Here is a 17,355-nt window from a genome sequence, read left to right on the forward strand (position 1 = left end):
TGAAGACCAGGCACGTGTTTGGGAGCCATGTGGCCGCAGTGACTTGCCAGTAAGCAGCCACGGCCGCCTTGGGCCGTCAGAAGCAATCCTCGTCGCTGCTATCAAAACTCGGGTCAAAGAGGAACGGCTTCCCGGGCTCCTGGCGCGCGGGGCCTGCGGAGCATCGGATGCCCAGCTCGTTGAACCACCGCATCTGCCGGTCCTCCAGGGAGCTGTCCCGAACGGGGGACCTGCGGCGCGGCAGGCGGCGGGCGCGGGCGGGCCTGGGCGCGCTCCTGCGCACCAACCTGCCGCTCTGAGCAGGTGAGCCCGGTCCGCCCTGGCTGCCCACAGCCTCCCGCTGCTCCAGGGGGCGCCGCTGGGGGACAGCGGCTGGAGGCTGAGCTCGGGAAGCCTGGATCCGGCCCGGGGCCGGTTCCCACTGCCGGACTGGGAGCCTGCCTCTGTAGACTTCGCGGGGCTGGGGCTGGCGGCCTTCCGCCACCGTTTGGGGAGCCGCGCTTCTCTGTTCAAGCCCTAGCTGGTCGCGCGGCTCTCTGGAAAGCCGGCTTTCCCCCTGGCATCTTGGAGGGACATTCCTACTAACGGCGGTTGCCAGCGTGTCTGCGTCCTGGGATGTGAGCTGTGACGCGCCCTGGCCAACCTGGTCCCTGTGGCCTGGGATGTGGGAGCCAGAGTTCTTGGACCCTCTCGGAGGAGCATCTTGATCCTGGTGGGTGATCTGCACTGTCTCATCCTCCGCCCACCCCTTTCTCTGGTGGGGCTGAGCTTCGGGCAGTGCAGCCTCTTCAAGGAGAACACTGATCTTCGCTCCCCGGCCCCCGAAATCAAACTGCCCAGGCGGCACGGAGGCCGTGCTGGGGTTTGCTGACTCGGGGAGGGCCTGAGCCTGCCGAGGGCCAGCTCCCTGCGAAGCCCCATTCTCTTGCCCGGGGAAGCTGAGGCCCCGGGCCAGGAGCGGTGACGTCTGAGACGCGCTGTCCCGCAGGAGCCCAGGCCGGCGAGGCTCCGTGAGCCACCTCCGCAGCTCCACCAGCACACCTGGCACATCCAACTGGCCGAGCTGTTCACACAGCTGCTGGAAGTCCTTACTCTGCTGTGCCACCAAGACCTCAAGGTGCTTCAAGTCGGACTTGACCTCTGTGAACTCGGCTTGTTTCTGGGGAGAGGCAGTGAGAAAGCAGAGTGATGGTATGCAAATCAGAATGCCAGCAGAACTGAGGGTCGGGGTGGGCAGGTCACACTTGGGGACCCGGCCTGCTCCCATGGGGCTTGTGGTCTTGGTTGATAGTTTGCAGTTTTAGAGATGTCTTCGTGGGTCAAATTTCAAAGCCAACGATACACTTAAAAAAAAGAGGGTGGGGTTGTCACTTACCACCTCAAACGTCCTCTGCATCTCCAGGATGGCTTTTTCCCGAACTGCCTCAACTAACAGGTCACTCTGGGTCCGTGCGGTCTCTTGCACTAAACACAAAACAATGACATTTCACCTCGTGGGGATCCCGACGTGTATGGCGCCCAGTGAGGCGAGGGAGGAACCGGACAAATGCTTGTACCATGTGCTCCCCAGCCAGGCGGCTTTCTGCACAATCTCTCCCTTCCTGACAAGAGCCTGGCCAATCGTCGTGTCTCTGCCTGTGAGGCTAGGATCCCACATGGGCACCAATTCTAGTCGCGGCTGCTCCACTTCCCATCCATCTCTCTGATGATGGCCTGAAGCAGCACAGGATGGCTCAAGAGCTTGGCTCCTGCACCTACATGGGAGATCTGGAAGGAACTCCTGGCTCCTGGTTTTGGTCTGGCCTAGCCCCAACTGTTGCAGGCATTAAGAAGTGAACCAGCAGATGGAAGATCTCTTTATATCTTTCCTTTTCCTCTCTGTACTCGGTCTTTCAAATAAATAAATAAGCCATTAAAAAAAAAAAAAAAAACCTGGGGCAAGTGCTAAGAGCTTAAGCCTCTGCCTACAACACTGAACACTGGCATCCTGTATGGGCACTGGTTCAAACCCTGGCTGCTCCTCTTTCAATGCAACTCCCTGCTAGTGGCTAGTGGCCTGAAAAAGCATTGGGATATGGCCTTAGTGCCTGGGTCCCTGTACCCACACAGGAGACCAAGAAGAAACTCCTGGCTCCCAGCTTTGCACTAGCCAGTTCCCATCATTGCAGTCATTTGAAGAGACTGGCAAATCAAAGGGCTCTCTGTCTTTTCTTCTCTCTCTGTAACTCTACATCTCCAATTTTAGAAATTCTTAAAAGCAAACAAACAAAAACCTTAAAACCCTGCACCTGTGTGGGAAACCTGGAAGAGCTCCTGGCTCCTGGCTTCGGATTGACTCAGCTCCAGCTGTTGTGGTCACTTGGGGAGTGAATCAACGGATGGAAGATCTTCCTCTCTGTCTCTCCTCCTCTCTGTAGAGCTGACTTTCCAATAAAAAATAAATAAATCTGCATGTAAATTATAATAGTTTGTGTATTTAACATACATGTTCTCTAGAAATTAACTTATTTTATTTCTGTTTTAATTATAAACATTAGGGCCTTGTGGCGTGGCCTAGCGGCTAAAGTCCTCGCCTTGAACGCGCCGGGATCCCATATGGGCGCTGGTTCTAATCCCAGCAGCTCCATTTCCCATCCAGCTCCCTGCTTGTGGCCTGGGAAAGCAGTTGAGGACAGCCCAAAGCTTTGGGATCCTGCACCCGTGTGGGAAACCTGGAGGAAATTCCTGGCTCCTGGCTTCGGATTGGCGCAGCACTGGCCGTTGCGGCTCACTTGGGGAGTGAATCATCAGATGGAAGATCTTTCTCTCTGTCTCTCTTCCTCTCTGTATATCTGACTTTGTAACAAAATAAAATAAATCTTAAAAAAATAATTACAAACATTAGGTGTTTTTAGCAATGGTATAAACATGATGTTTAAACTTTATTTCCATATTCTGGACAATATTTCTGTTTTCCTGTTAAGATACTGTTTTTAAATGTGCTTCTATTTCAGCAATTTGACAAGGGCTGAATGGAGAGGATAACATTATTGGGCTCCTTGGAAAGGAGCACGTTTAGCGGGGCCCGTGATGGTCCCTCACTGTGGCTGGAGGATTGCCTGTAGGAAGGGAGGCCCCACTACACCCCCTCCCCTTCAGAGGGCCATGTCCGTTTATACTGGCTGGTCACATTCCCTCAGAAGCCAACCCTGTGCACCAGGATGTTGGGGTTCAATGAATTCAAGTGAGACTCCAAGACGAGTGAAATGATTTTAATTTCTAGTCCAGGCGAAACCTCTTGCGATAAGCAAGAAGCGCCCTGAATGAAATAAGTGTGGGGTTTTTATGGAAAGTATCTATCAGAAAATCCAAAGCTACATGACAGTGAGCAAGTAGATGACTAGGGGCCAACAGTGACACAAATCAGAAAGCATGCAACAGGAATTTACAATGTATATGTTAGAGGGTCCTGATCATATCACTTCAATGCAGACAGTAATAAAACAGTATGCCTCGAAGGTAGCTGTCTTTTCTGTAAATCTAAAAATTCCAAGATTCTCCCTATCTCCTGTCTGCCTCCTGGTGTTTCAGGAAGCAGGAACTTTTTCTCCAAACAGGATGCAGGTTTCCCTTTGGAGATTCCAGACTTGCAGGAGTACAGTCACTTCTGCAATCAACCCTTTCACTGGGGCCCCTGCAGGAGACGCTCCCAGGGTGTTTCCAGCTGGCCAGGCAGGCCATACCCAGGAGGATGCATAGATGGTCTCCTTCTGTGCAGGCACAAACTGCCCAATGACACAAGATGCACGGTGTCTTGCCCTTTTCCTGAGGAGTACAGTGGGTAGAGAAAACCTCAGGATGTGCTGAGTGGAGGACCTGGTGTGATAGCTAATGGCTAAATCTTGACCTTGCAACTGCCAGGATCCCATATGGGCACCGATTCATGTCCCAGCTGCTCCACTTCCCATCCAGCTCCCTGCTTGGGACCTGAGAAAGCAGTGGAAGACGGCCCAAAGCCTTGGAACTCTGCACCCATATGGGAGAACTGGAAGAAGCTCCGGGCTCCTGGTTTTGCATCTGCTCAGCTCCAGCTGTTGCTGCCACTTGGTGAGTGAATCAGTGGCTAGAAGATCTTTCTTTCTATATCTTCTTCTCTCTATACATCTGCCTTTCCAATAACAAAAAGCAAAAAAAAAAAAAATATGCTGAGCTCAGGGTCTGCTGCCTAAACCTCCACCTGTGATGCCAGCACATCCCATATAGGCACCAGTTCATGTCCCAGCTCTCCACTTCCAATCCACCTCCCTTGCTAATGGCCTGGAGAAAAGCTACTAATCGGTTCACAGGCATTTGGAGAGTGAACCAGCGATGGTAGATTTTTCTCTCTGTAGCTCCTTCTCTCTGAATCAGAGGCCAGAGCTGTGCCCATCTGAAGCCAGGAGCCAGGAGACTCTTCCATGTCTCCCTCACGGGTGCAGGATCCCAAAGCTTTGAACTATCTTCAACTGCTTTCCCAGGCCACAAGCAGAGAGCTGGATGGGAAGCAGAGCTGCTGGGATTAGAACCTGACGTGTGTAACATGAGGACTTTAGCTGCTAGGCTACCATGCCAGGCCCAGGGGGAGCGTTTTCAAGGTACAGCATGACCTGTGCCTATGTAAGTACAATATGACAAACTGATCAATGAGCTGCCACTGTGTTTGTTAATCTTTGTCTTCTCAGGGTAGCTTCCTTTCCTAAATCTTACCATGAAGGAACCAGGGCCACTGAGGTGGCACCGTGGGTTAAACCACCCCTTGTTAACACTGGCATACCATCATGGATTACCAGTTTGAGTCTCAGCTGCTCCTCTTCCCATTGTTTCCTGCTAGTACACCTAGGGAGTAAGTGAATGATGGCCCAAGTGCTTGGGCACCTGTCCCCCACATGGGAAATCTGGATGGAATTTCTGCTTCCTGAGTTTAACCTGGCCTAACCCTGGATATTATGGCTGTAAAACAGAAGATGGATGAGCTCTCTTTCTCCCTCTCTTTCTGTCATTCTACCATGCTTACTCTTTAATAGATGAAAATGCAGCTATCGACAGCAAAAGTTAGGATCCCTGTGTTTGCCAGAAGCCACATTCCATTCTAATCTGGTCTCGGATCTTGTCTCACAGACTTGGACACTTTCACGCTGCCTTCTGAGACTCAGATGCCCCACATTTTCAGCAACCCTTTTTTCCCTTTTCCCGGTTTGTTCTGCTTCCCTCCCAGGTACAGCAGCAGGGAGCTGGACTGAAAGTGAAGCAGCCAGGACTCGAACTGGTGTCCATTTGGGATGCCTGCACTTGAGACAGCAGCCTGATCCACTATACCATACAGTGGCAGCCCGTTTCATCCAGTTTTTAAATAGACTGACACAGAATACTTCATGTGGGCATCTACAAATGAGTTATTCTATCTCATTACACGATGGAAGTGTTCTGAAGTTGCTTCTGCTCTTTGCTTTGCTGCATTGTGTGGGGGTAACAGTCCACACATTCCAGAAGCAGTTTCTGAGCAGATGCACAGTTGCCCTAATTGTGGGGTACCCGGATTGAAGACAGCAGACGGACAGCACTGTTTTGCTCACAGATGGGGATTAATGTTCAAGGCACTCAAAGGCATTAATTTTTGTAAATTCCATGGCATCTGAATAAATTGACTCCAACTTGTTTAAAATCAACACAGGGATAAATGCAAACAAGTACAGATGCACAGTCATCAGCTTCCCATGTTGCCGAGAAACTGATGGTTCTAGAGAGATCCGCCTGAGGTCTGTGCCTCAGCTGTCCTGTTCACAGGGCTAGGGCAATGGTTTCTACAAATGTCAGTCCCTAATTGGGGTAATAGGGGATTTAAGGAAGCCCAGACCATAACTGAAATTGAGACTGATGCTCCACTCTTATAAAACAGCTTTCATTGAAACCAAGGCAGCTAGAGGAACAGCAGGTAAATGGGATACCTCTTCCTTTAAAATTTATTTATTTATTAGCATTTTATTTGAGAAAGACAGAGACAATGGTATCTCTCTCTTTTAAGATTTACTTTAATTGAAAGGCAGAATTACAGAAAAAGAGGCAGACACACAGAGAAATTGTTCCATCCACTTGTTTCTTCCCAAAATCATTACAAGAGTCAGGGGCTGGGGCAGACTAATTCCAAGATCCAAAAACTCCATCCAGGCTTTCCTTGAAGGTGTCAGGAATCCAAGCAGTTAGGCCACTGTCTGTTGCTTTCCAGGCACATTAGCATGAAGCTGGGTCAGAAGTGGAGCAGCCAGACCTGGTGTGGTAGCCTAGTGGCTAGAGTACTTGCCTTGCATGCGCCAAGATCCCATATGAATACCAGTTCATATCCTGGCTGCTCTACTTCCTTTCCAGCTCCCTGCTTGTAGCCTTGGGACCCTGTCCTTGGGTGGGAGACCCAGAGGAAGCTCCTGGCTCCTCCTGGCTTTGGACCGATGCAACCTTGCAGCCACTGGGGAGTGAACTAGCTGACAGACCTTCCTCTCTGTTTCTCCTTTCTCTGTGAATCTGACTTTCCAATAAAAATAAATAAATCTTTAAAAAAGAAAAAAGAAATGGAGCAGCCTGGATGAATCTTGTGTCATATGGGTTGCTGGCTTCAGTTGACAGCCACACTGGCCCCAGAGAACGGAATCTTCCACTTGTTGGCTGACTCCACAAATGCATGTAACAGCCAGGGCTGGGCCAGAACAAACCAGGAGCCTGGAACTCCTTCGGGGGCTCCTATGTGGGTGGCAAGTACCCAAGTACACAAGCCAGCAACTGCTGCTTCCTAGGGTACACATTAACAGGAAGGATTGGAGGTAGAGGAGTCAACTTGAAACAGGCACTTGGATATATGGTATGCACATCCCAAGCCTCTGTGCCATTGCCCACTCCTAACCTCCAGCACCTTTCTCTCTCCTACGGACTCCGTGTCTCCACAGCCAGCACAGCCAGTTCAGCAGGGACTCTGGGATACTGTCAGCTCACTTTAGACAGCGAGATGAGAAGTCACAGAACTACTTACCCCAAAGGCAGGCGGAAGGCAGATGGAGGATTAATGCTTCTCGAAAGGCATTGTGGGAGGAAGGTCTATCACCCGAGTGGACTATGGGACTAGCTCAGTGCTCTAAATCTCTTCAGGGCTAATCTTGGGTACTCACACTCTGATCTGAAACCCAGGGACCCTCACCACTGGAAACTGGGATGAATCAGAAAATTCCAGGTCACCACTCTCCAGTGCTCTCTGCGGATAACTTCAAACCCAAGACACTCACCTGTCTTGACCACAGTCTCCAGAGAATCCAGGATAGTCTGGCTCCTTGCACTGAGATGCTCTTCAGACTTCTCCACAGATGTCTGCAACTGGAAACCACAAAGAGCAGAAAGAATTCAGACTGTTGCTTTATTTTACTAACCTGAACAATTTTAACATAAAAGTGTAGTTAAAAGGCTGCTATTCTAGGGACCAGTGCTATGGCATAGTGGGTTAAACTGCTGCCTGTGATGCTGGCATTCCATGTGAGTGCCATTCACGTCCCAGCTGTTGCATTATAATGCTCTGCTAAATGCAGCGGAAGATGGTCTGAATGCTTGGGCCCTGCGCCCACGTGGGAGACCAACCTGGAGGTAGACCCTGGCTTCCAATCAGCTCAGCTCTGGTTGTTGCACCCATTTGGGGAGTGAAATAGCGGGTGGAAAATCTCTCTCTTCCTCTCTGGACTCTTACTTTCAAATAAATAATATTTTTAAAAAAGATTGCTATTTATAAACTCAAACTAGTCCAGCTGTTTAACTTCCTAATGTGAGACATCCTCACTCCTTGAAATGCAATTATACTTGGGGGGAGGGGTGGAGTGATTCCCAGTTCCAATGAAACTGTATCACATAATACAATGTAATCAAGAATAAAAATAAATAAAATATAAAAAAAAAGAAATGTAATTATACTTACCCTGTGGATGCTTTCTCTGACATGGGAAACAAAGCTGCAGAGAGTCTCACTGCAACGGGAAAGAGCAAGGAAATCACACCGTTGGGACACAGTCAAGCAACATGGGGCAGAACCGACAGCGCACAAGTAGGACAGGATTCCGCCTTGCGCAGTCTAAACACTAATCAGAAGGAAGGGAGAACACTGGCTTTCTGGGATGATTTCCAGCCAAATCTCTTTTTTAAGAATCCACTTGGGGGCCGGGTGCGGTAGCCTAGTGGCTAAAGTCCTAGTCTTACAAGCGCCAGGATTCTGTATGGATGCTGATTCATGTCCCAACTGCTCCACTTCCCATCCAGCTCCCGGCCTGTGGTCTGGGAAAGCAATTGAGGACGGCCCAAAGCCTTGGGACCCTGCACCCGTGTGGGAGACCTGGAAGAACTCCTGGCTCCTGGCTTTGGATCAGCACAGCACCGGCCGTTGTGCTCACTTGGGGAGTGAATCATCAGATAGAAGATCTTCCTCTCTGTATATCTGACTTTGCAATAAAAAATAAATCTTAAAAAATAACTATTTAAAAAAACAATGTATGCATTATATTCTTCACCCTAAAATAAATGCTATTTAACTCTTAATCCCAATGAACTGAAAATAACTAAATTAAAGGGTAACTTTTTAAAAAAAGATTTATTTATTTATATCCTCATTGCATTTCTCAGAAATTCTCCAGTTTTTTATTTTCCAGAAAGGCAACTATGGTGACAGTTATCTTCATACTTTCTGAAAACATGACAAGCACTAAAGGCCAGAATGCCATATACTGGTTTATTTACATGTCAACCTGGCAGGCCTAAGAGCTGTCTAGACAGCAGGTACAGTCTTATTTCTGGGTGTATTTTGGTTTGGTAGGTTGAGTAAAGAAGGTGACTGCCAATAATATGGGTGAATATAGCCCAGTGGATCTAGTACCAAAAGAGAGCCCCAAGGCATGGGCAGGGCAGACTGGCTTTTTTCCTGCTCTTCTCCCGGACTCCAGGCTCTCAGCCCTCACCCTCTGGTGCCTGTCACCCACTTCCACTCAGGTCTTTGCGAAGGCCAAACTCAAACCCGGAGTGAAGCCATCTGCTCCCCTGGTTCTTGAGCCTCTGGGTGACCGTATTAGGGGCTTTTTGAATATTAACCAACATCTGTGGGATTTCCTGGCTTCTACAATCTCCTGAGTCAATTCCAAGAGCAAATTCATTTCTGTGTCTCTCCCTTTTGCTTCCTCCACTTACACTGCACTTGCACACTCACACACGCACACACATTCTACTGATTCTGAAGAACCCTTGCATAGGTCTGTCACTAAGGTCAAGTTCAATTATTTGATTATTGACATGTTATTTTCCTCCAGAACAGTCGAGGTGTCTGTATAGCTTGAAGGATTTACTTACTTGCAATATTTATCTTTTGCCATTTTCTTTTTCTCCTCAAACTGTTCCAAGATGCCTTTTGATTTTCTAGCCAGCAGAGGAAGAGGAAATAAACTTCCATCCTTTGTCTCACTTCCAAACAAGAGGGGTTTTGCCTGGTACTTTGCAAAAATACTAGGTTCATTCTGTGAAATCATAAGAAAAGACATCATTCACTGTTTGCTATATAATGCAGATTCACATTTAAATGCAAACCATGTTATCAAAAACAATACAGCATGTAATATTTTAATTTTTATGCATACAAAGGTATGTCTGTAATAACGCAACTCTTTTATCAATATAATTCTGCCTTAGTAGCCAAGAAATATTTTAAATGTTGATAAAATGGTTTGCAACCAGCTTCCTAAACGTCAAGGCAATATCAGAGAATTATGTCTCAGAGATGATGTGCTAACATTTTCATCTTAACAAATTTGATCAAATCATTGTTTCTCAGCTACTAGTGATGTGAAACCCCACTGATGCGTTTGCCACTGGCTGCACAACGGGGATGCTGGAACACTGCCGAGCCGCTTCCTACATTCTCAAGTAAGATTTATCTAAGAATATCTACAGAGCACGTTTATGTCTTCAGATCAGTAGATCACAAATTTTATACTGAAATACTTAGATCATATTCTACTCTTATCAGTCCTTATTTGATGCACCAAAATATGTGTATATAATTAAATCTAATTCTAGATCAATTAAATGAAAAACTCGAAATATTTCTGACTCCCAAGAAAAGGTAAGTCTTCAACTCCCCATTTTCTCTTTGTTAATCATTAGATTTGTAGAATTGTAAGTACGTTCCAACCGAGTACTGCTCTCTATAATGACTATGACGTGTAGACACAGAGATGCGACCCATCAGACCCACATCCAGAGGAGCCTGCTGCGTCTGCTTGTGCTGTCTCAGGTGTGTGCCGATGTCCAAAGGTGCTGCCAGAGTCTCTGCATTTTCTGGACAGAACTGAGATCCGAAGAGGAACTGTGAGTCGCTGAGACTAGAATAATCAGGCTGATTATTGTTCCAAGCAGGTGCTCTAGTATTCCTGAAATCCAACCAGAAAAATACACCATTTGAACAAAATTCTGAACATATGAAATTATAATTCACAACTGTTTATTTTAAAATATTATGTTTTTCATTAATACACATGTACATAGAAATAATTCCATTCCTACATGTTACATTAAAATTAATCAGAAGTATATACATATTTTTTTCATTTTTATTTATTTTTATTTGAAAGGCAGATTCATAGAGAGAAAGAGCTTCCATCTGTTGATTTATTCCCCAAATGGCAACACTGGCTGGAGCTGGACCAATCCAAAGCCAGGAGCCAGAAACTCCTTCTAGTCTCCAATGTGGGTGCAAGGCCCAAAGACTTGGTCTTTCCTCTACTGCTTTCCCAGGTCATAAACAGGGAGCTGGATGGGAAGTGGAGCAGCAGGGACACAAACCAGCACCTAGATGGAATGCTGGCACCGCAGAGTGGAAGGTCAGCCTGTTGAGCCACCATGCCAGTCTCACATATTCTTTTTTTTATAAGTACATAGTCTAAGCCAAAGGAACCGTCATATTATAAATACAAACAAAAATATGTTTATAGGCTGGTACAAAAATATGAATAAAACGTAAGAATGCTAATAGTAGGGCCCGGTGGCGTGGCCTAGCAGCTAAAGTCCTCGCCTTGAAAGCGCCGGGATCCCATATGGGCGCCGGTTCTAATCCCGGCAGCTACACTTCCCATCCAGCTCCCTGCTTGTGGCCTGGGAAAGCAGTCGAGGATGGCCCAATGCCTTGGGACCCTGCACCCGCTTGGGAGACCCGGAAAGAAGTTCCTGGTTCCCGGCTTCGGATCGGCACAGCACCGGCCATTGCGGCTCACTTGGGGAGTGAATCATCGGATGGAAGATCTTCCTCTCTGTCTCTCCTCCTCTCTGTGTATCTGACTTTGTAATAAAATAAATAAATCCTAAAAAAAATAAAAAAAAAAGAATGCTAATAGTACTGCATAGGTAAGAGCAATTATTTTCACTCAGTGGTAGCAGGCTGCATACACATATTCAATCTGGGTTGTGAAATCACTGCTCAAAATAGCTGGAGACCCATTATGCTAAGAGAATGAGCCAATCACAAAATGTCATATAGCACATGTTTGCTCTAATAGAAGATAATATGGTGTCAAATCTTAAGGATTTTTCTTGTGAATTCTACATTATTGTACCTCCTAGTTATTGAACCTTTTGTAATAAGATCTTGTGATACAATTCATTATTCAATCATCCATAAGAGACTGATTGTTATAATCACCTTAGATTGTCAGTGTCCTTTTTATCATTGTTATTGCTACTGCCCAGAAGTAACGATGATCTAGCCCTTATTGGGCTTTCTTTAGTGCCACACAGGACACAGCTGGCATTTATTCCTACAAGAAGGTATTGAACGGGGCATCGTGGCCTAGCGGCTAAAGTCCTCGCCTTGAACGTGCCAGGATCCCATGTGGGCGCTGGTTCCCCATATGGGCGCCGGTTCTAATCCCGGCAGCTCCACTTCCCATCCAGCTCCCTGCTTGTGGCCTGGGAAAGCAGTTGAGGATGGCCTAAAGTCTTGGGACCCTGCACCCACGTGTGGGAGACCTGGAAGGAGCTCCTGGTTCCCGGCTTCGGATCGGCACAGCACCGGCCATTGCGGCTCACTTGGGGAGTGAACCATCAGACGGAAGGAAAATCTTTCTCTCTGTCTCTCCTCCTCTCTGTATATCTGACTTTGCAATAAAAAATAAATCTTAAAAAAAGTATAGACTTTAAAAAGAAATTTATGTAGGACTTTCATCTTAAAGCTCTGATCTGGAATTAAACGAAGATTTTCTTTACTCTTCAACAATGTTATGCATTCTTTTTCTTATTGCAAAAGAGAACAATGCTGTCGATTTTTGACCAACTTTCTTCAAAGTTTTAGGAAGGTAAGAATCCTCACAATGATAAAAGCATATCCAAAGCAATTAGGGATCTTTTGAATACACAGCACTTTAGCAACATATGCACCAAATTAGCTTTGGTTGCTTGACTCAAGGCTTGTGAATACCAATTTAAGTACATCAGTGTGGTAGCAGCAGGAACATTATCTTCCTGAGCCTTGTCGTCACTAAAGTGGCTCTAAAATCCACAATACTTACAAATTCCACTGCACAGTTTTTCTGAAGGACTTATTTATTTATTTGAAAGTTGTAATTACAGAGAGAGAGGTAGAGATAGAGATGGAGTGATTTTCTCTTCTCTGCCTCATTCCCCAAGGATCCAGGCCAAAGCCAGCAGCTTCAGGTGGGTCTCCTACATTTGGGAGGGTGAGGGTGCCCAAGCACGTGGGCCATCCTCCACTGCTTTTTCCAGGCCACTGTCGGGTAACTGGATCAGAGTGGAGCAGCGGGAGTTGAACCTGTGCCATATGGAATGTTGGCATTGCAGGCCATGGCTTTACCCTCTGTGCCAAATATTGACCCTGCATTATACAGTTAAATATGTATCTAAATATCATCTTGGGGCCAATGCAGTGGCGTACAATCTGATCCCTCACCTGTAGCGCCTGGTTCTAGTCTTAGCTGCTCCATTTCTGACCCAGTTCCCTGTCAGTGCTCCTGGGAAAGCAACAGAGGATGTCCCAAGGCCTTAGGCCCCTATGCCCATATGGGAGAGCTGGAAGAAGCTCCTGGCTCCCAACTTCAGCTTTGATCAGCCTGGCCCAGCTGTGGCTCTTGTCAACCTTTGGGGAATGAATCAGTGAATGCAAGATCTCTCTCCTTCTCTCTGTAACTCTGACTTTTCAGTAAAATAAGTAAATCTTATTTTCTTGATTTTGTTCCTTGCTATTTGATTAGAAGCTGCCTCATACTGAAGTGAATTTCCCTGAAAGTTGATCATGTCTGGCTGGCCCTGACACAGTACTTGGTAACAGTCATTCATTCCTCAGTTAACTCACAAAGCTAAATCAACTCATAATCAGCAAAGTGGGAGAAAAGAAACAGACAGAAGTGACAGAGGAAGGGAAGGGCAGAAGAGACCATCTGAGGTGTCTCTGTTACTGTAACCTGACAGGAAGTGGGTCCTTAAAATGTAGATTCTTGTTAAGTATCAGAGGACACCACCAAGAATCTTACCCAGAAACTGAAGGGATACTGAGCATCTCTTTGATATTCCAGACGTTAAAATCCATTTCTTCTGGTTATCCCCTATTAAAGAGAACAGAAGATTAAGATAATGTGTTTTTCCTTAAGATTACTAATGGTTGGGCCCAGCATCATAGGCTGGTGGCTAAATCCTCGCCTTGCACGTCCAGAATCCCATATGGGTGTGGGTTCTTATTTTGGCTGCTACACTTACCTTCCAGTTCCCTGCTTGTAGCCTGGGAAAGCAGTGGTGGAAGGCCTTGGGACCCTGCACCAGCGTGGGAGACCCAGAGGAAGCTCCTGGCTGCTGGCTTCGGATCGGCATAGCATCGGCCATTGCACTCACTTGGGGTGTGAATCATTGGACAGAAGATCTCCCTCTCTGTCTCCCCTCCTCTCTGTATATCTGACTTCGTAATTAAAATGAATAAATCTTTAAAAAAAAAAAAAAGAAACTCATTCAGGATCTCTCATTTTATATGTTTGAAAAACATTGCAAAACAAAAAGTTATTGAATAGAGGCCAGTGCCATGGTGTGTTGAATTAAGTCTCTACCTGTAGCACTGGCATATGTGCCAATTCAAGTCCTAGCTGCTCTACTTCTGATCTAACCCCCTGTTAGTATGTCTGGGAAAGCAGCAGAAGATGGCCCAACTCCTTAACCCCTGCACCTGTATGGAAGACTCAGAAAAGCTCCAGTCCTCTGGCAGCCAAGACTAGAACTAAGGCCCATATGGGATGCCGGCAGTGCAGTTGTAAAATTAGCCTGTTGAACCATTATTCTGGTCCACCTAGCCCTTTCCAAAGTAAAAATTAAAAATTTTTAGTACTCATTCTAGATTTGGAATTTCTACAAACAGTAGATTGTAGTTTAGAAGAAAATCCTCCGTTAGCCTTGGGGAAATCTTCTAAGACTTTGAGTAGATTGCTGGAACCTCAGATAGTACTGACCTATTTTCTATCTTAACTAAGCACCTGTCATATTCTACAACTATAAACATTTGTAGTTTGAGGTCCAACAATAACACTCCTGTGAATTTCATTTTTATTCTTCACAATTTCATGCAGAAGATTCATTCTTTTTTTTTTTTTTAAAGATTATCTTATTACAAAGTCAGATATACACAGAGGAGGAGAGACAGAGAGGAAGATCTTCCATCCGATGATTCACTCCCCAAGTGAGCCGCAATGGCCGGTACTGTGCCGATCCGAAGCCGGGAACCAGGAGCTCTTCCGGGTCTCCCACACGTGGGTGCAGTGTCCCAATGCATTGGGCCAGCCAGGCAAGGACTTTAACCACTAGGCCACGCCGCCGGGCTCAGAAGATTCATTCTTAATTAACAGAGACCTAAATTATGTCAGCACCTGGTTTTTTTTTCTTTCCCAAAATCCAGAGCTTTAACCTGTCTATGTAAAACAATTTATGGCTTCTCTTTGGGATATCTAAATTGACATCTGGGCCCGGCGCGGTGGCTTAGCAGCTAAAGTCCTCACCTTGAACACGCCAGGATACCATATGGGCCCGGCGGCGTGGCCTGGCGGCTAAAGTCCTTGCCTTGAAAGCCCCGGGATCCCATATGGGCGCCGGTTCTAATCCCGGCAGCTCCACTTCCCATCCAGCTCCCTGCCTGAGGCCTGGGAAAGCAGTCGAGGACGGCCCAAAGCCTTGGGACACTGCACCCACGTGTGGGAGACCCGGAAGAGGTTCCTGGTTCCCGGCTTCGGATCGGCGCGCACCAGCCCGTTGCGGCTCACTTGGGGAATGAATCATCGGACGGAAGATCTTCCTCTCTGTCTCTCCTCCTCTGTGTATATCTGGCTGTAATAAAATGAATAAATCTTAAAAAAAATAAACAAATAAATTGACATGAGTACTCTTCTCTCACTGTGGGACAATCAGCAAGTTATACACAGACATATCTTAGTGACTAGTGGGTTGGTAGTTATGCACAATATGGATCTAACCCAAGGGATGATGCAAAGGATAAAACCAGACATTTTCATCAGTCAGAATGGCATACAATTGAAAACTTTTTTTTCTGGAATTTTCTGTTTAATATTTTTGGACCATGAATCACTGAATCCTCAGAAAGGTCAGACTGGAAGGGGACTATTGTAATGTCTGTCTGGGTTCCAGGCCCTAACTTACACTTAAGAGGGTTTTTAATGCTGTTAAAGAAAAGTCCATGATTATAACATTTTCTCCCTTAGTTAACAAAATTGTGGTAAACACATATTCTAAGGATCTGGAGCTCGATGCACTCAACCTCAGGTTTCTTTGCATTTGGTACATTTACCTGTGCACAGGCTTTCAAATTCTCACAGGGCAGAAATCTCATTGGCCTAAAAATCTCCTGAAAGATGCTAACACAATGCTAGTAATTAAGGGGCATGATTCCAAGGTGAATGAAAACCCAACCTCCCACATTAAAAACTCCCAAGGGGACAATTGTCCCCTCATGGCTTCTCTCCATCCCTATTCACGCATGCAGGCCCTGGTAATTTGGTGCACCCCGTTAGGACGCCTGCAAGCTCAGTGCCTGAGCTCCAGGTCTCATGCCATTTCCTGTTAGCACCCTGGGAGGCAGCAACTGGTGACCCAAGCACTTTAGTTCCCTGACACCCATAGGGGTCAGCCCACATTCGATGCTGGCACTTGTGGAAATAAAAAGGCAGACAGAAGATCTCTCCTTTTCTTTTGCTTTTTTTTTTTTAAGTTTTTTTTTTTTATATGTATATATTTTGGAAAGTCAGATTTACAGAAAGGAGAGACAAAGATCTTCCATCCGCTGGTTCAATCTCCAAGTCACAGCAATGGCTGGAGCTAAGCTGATCTTGAGGCAGGATCCAGGAGCCTCTTCTGGGTTTCCCACACAGGTGCAGGGTCCCAATGGTTTAAGCCATCCTTTACTGCTTTCCCAGGCCACAAGCAGGGAGCTGGATAGGAAACAGGGCAGCTGGGATTAGAACCGATGTCCATATGGGATCCCAGCAAAAGAGGACTTTAGGACTAGGCTACCACACCCGGCCCTCGCGCTCTCTCCTTTTCAAATAAGGAATCAAACGTCAAATAAAGGAAGAATTAAACAGAAGGCACGGTGGCATGCATTCAAGCAAGGGAATGGCCCTGACAGGATGGCTTTGAAAGGCAGGAGGGAGCTGGACAGGACGGACCTGAGGTGCCTGGCACGGCCAGTCAGAACCCGGAACCCGGAGGCCGCCGTGTGAGGCCTCCACCAGGCCACTTTCACCATCATCAGTCTCTCTTCAGACCTAGACCCAAAGCTCGGAGCCCGTGGACTCAATCACTCTGAGGTCTCTTCCAGAATTTTCCATGGGACTTTCCCGGCTAATCAAAGTCCCTGCGGCTTTTGTGGAGTCCCAGGGGGAGACAGCAGGTACAGCAGGGCAGCGCCCTGAGAAAACTGAGGAAAAGTGCCCTCCGTGGAGGAGCCAGACTTGAAGTCTCCTCGGACAACCCGAGCTGCTTGATCGCCTCAGGGAAAGGAGAGATGGGCAAAGTTCTGGGAAGCCCCGTGAGACTGTCAGGTATTCCAAACCCATTTCCGTCGCCCGTTTGGCTCCCTACCCCGCCCCCCAGTCGCCTTGCAGCCCCGCGAACGCCCCTCGGGTCCCCACCTCTGGTGACTGGCACGCCCCCGACCTGTGGCAGCCCGGGCCTGGATTCGACGGGAGGCCTCGCGTCCAGCCTCGGGGGCCAAATCACGGACGGCCCCGCCCCCTAAGGCCGCGTTTTGACCAATGGGGATGCCGCCCCGGTTCC

At 47.2% G+C, this 17,355-nt stretch overlaps 1 protein-coding gene across 1 annotated transcript; it reads right to left on the reverse strand.

Annotated features, from left to right (window-relative positions):
• Window positions 1–76: 76 nt before the first annotated feature.
• IHO1 (interactor of HORMAD1 1) lies at window positions 77–17,316 on the reverse strand. The gene is made up of 8 exons (XM_004581756.2): window positions 17,236–17,316; window positions 13,563–13,634; window positions 10,280–10,454; window positions 9,379–9,542; window positions 7,964–8,012; window positions 7,287–7,374; window positions 1,376–1,464; window positions 77–1,159 (listed from the first exon to the last, which is right to left on the reverse strand). Exons 2-8 carry the CDS (start codon window positions 13,616–13,618, stop codon window positions 77–79), a joined length of 1,704 nt encoding a protein of 567 aa, XP_004581813.2. The 5' UTR covers window positions 13,619–13,634; window positions 17,236–17,316.
• Between the last annotated feature and the right edge of the window lie 39 nt (window positions 17,317–17,355).

Source organism: Ochotona princeps, chromosome 21 (assembly GCF_030435755.1).
Source record: "Ochotona princeps isolate mOchPri1 chromosome 21, mOchPri1.hap1, whole genome shotgun sequence".
Taxonomy (NCBI): Eukaryota; Metazoa; Chordata; class Mammalia; order Lagomorpha; family Ochotonidae; genus Ochotona; species Ochotona princeps.

Coding starts and splice junctions, on each gene's coding strand:
- IHO1 (XM_004581756.2), bottom strand. CDS start 13,618: ATGGATTTTAACGTCTGGAATATCAAAGAGATGCTCAGTATCCCTTCA. Junction 10,455..13,562: donor AGTATCCCTTCAGTTTCTGG/GTAAGATTCTTG, acceptor GTTGGATTTCAG/GAATACTAGAGCACCTGCTT. Junction 7,375..7,963: donor TCAGAGAAAGCATCCACAGG/GTAAGTATAATT, acceptor TGTGGTTTCCAG/TTGCAGACATCTGTGGAGAA.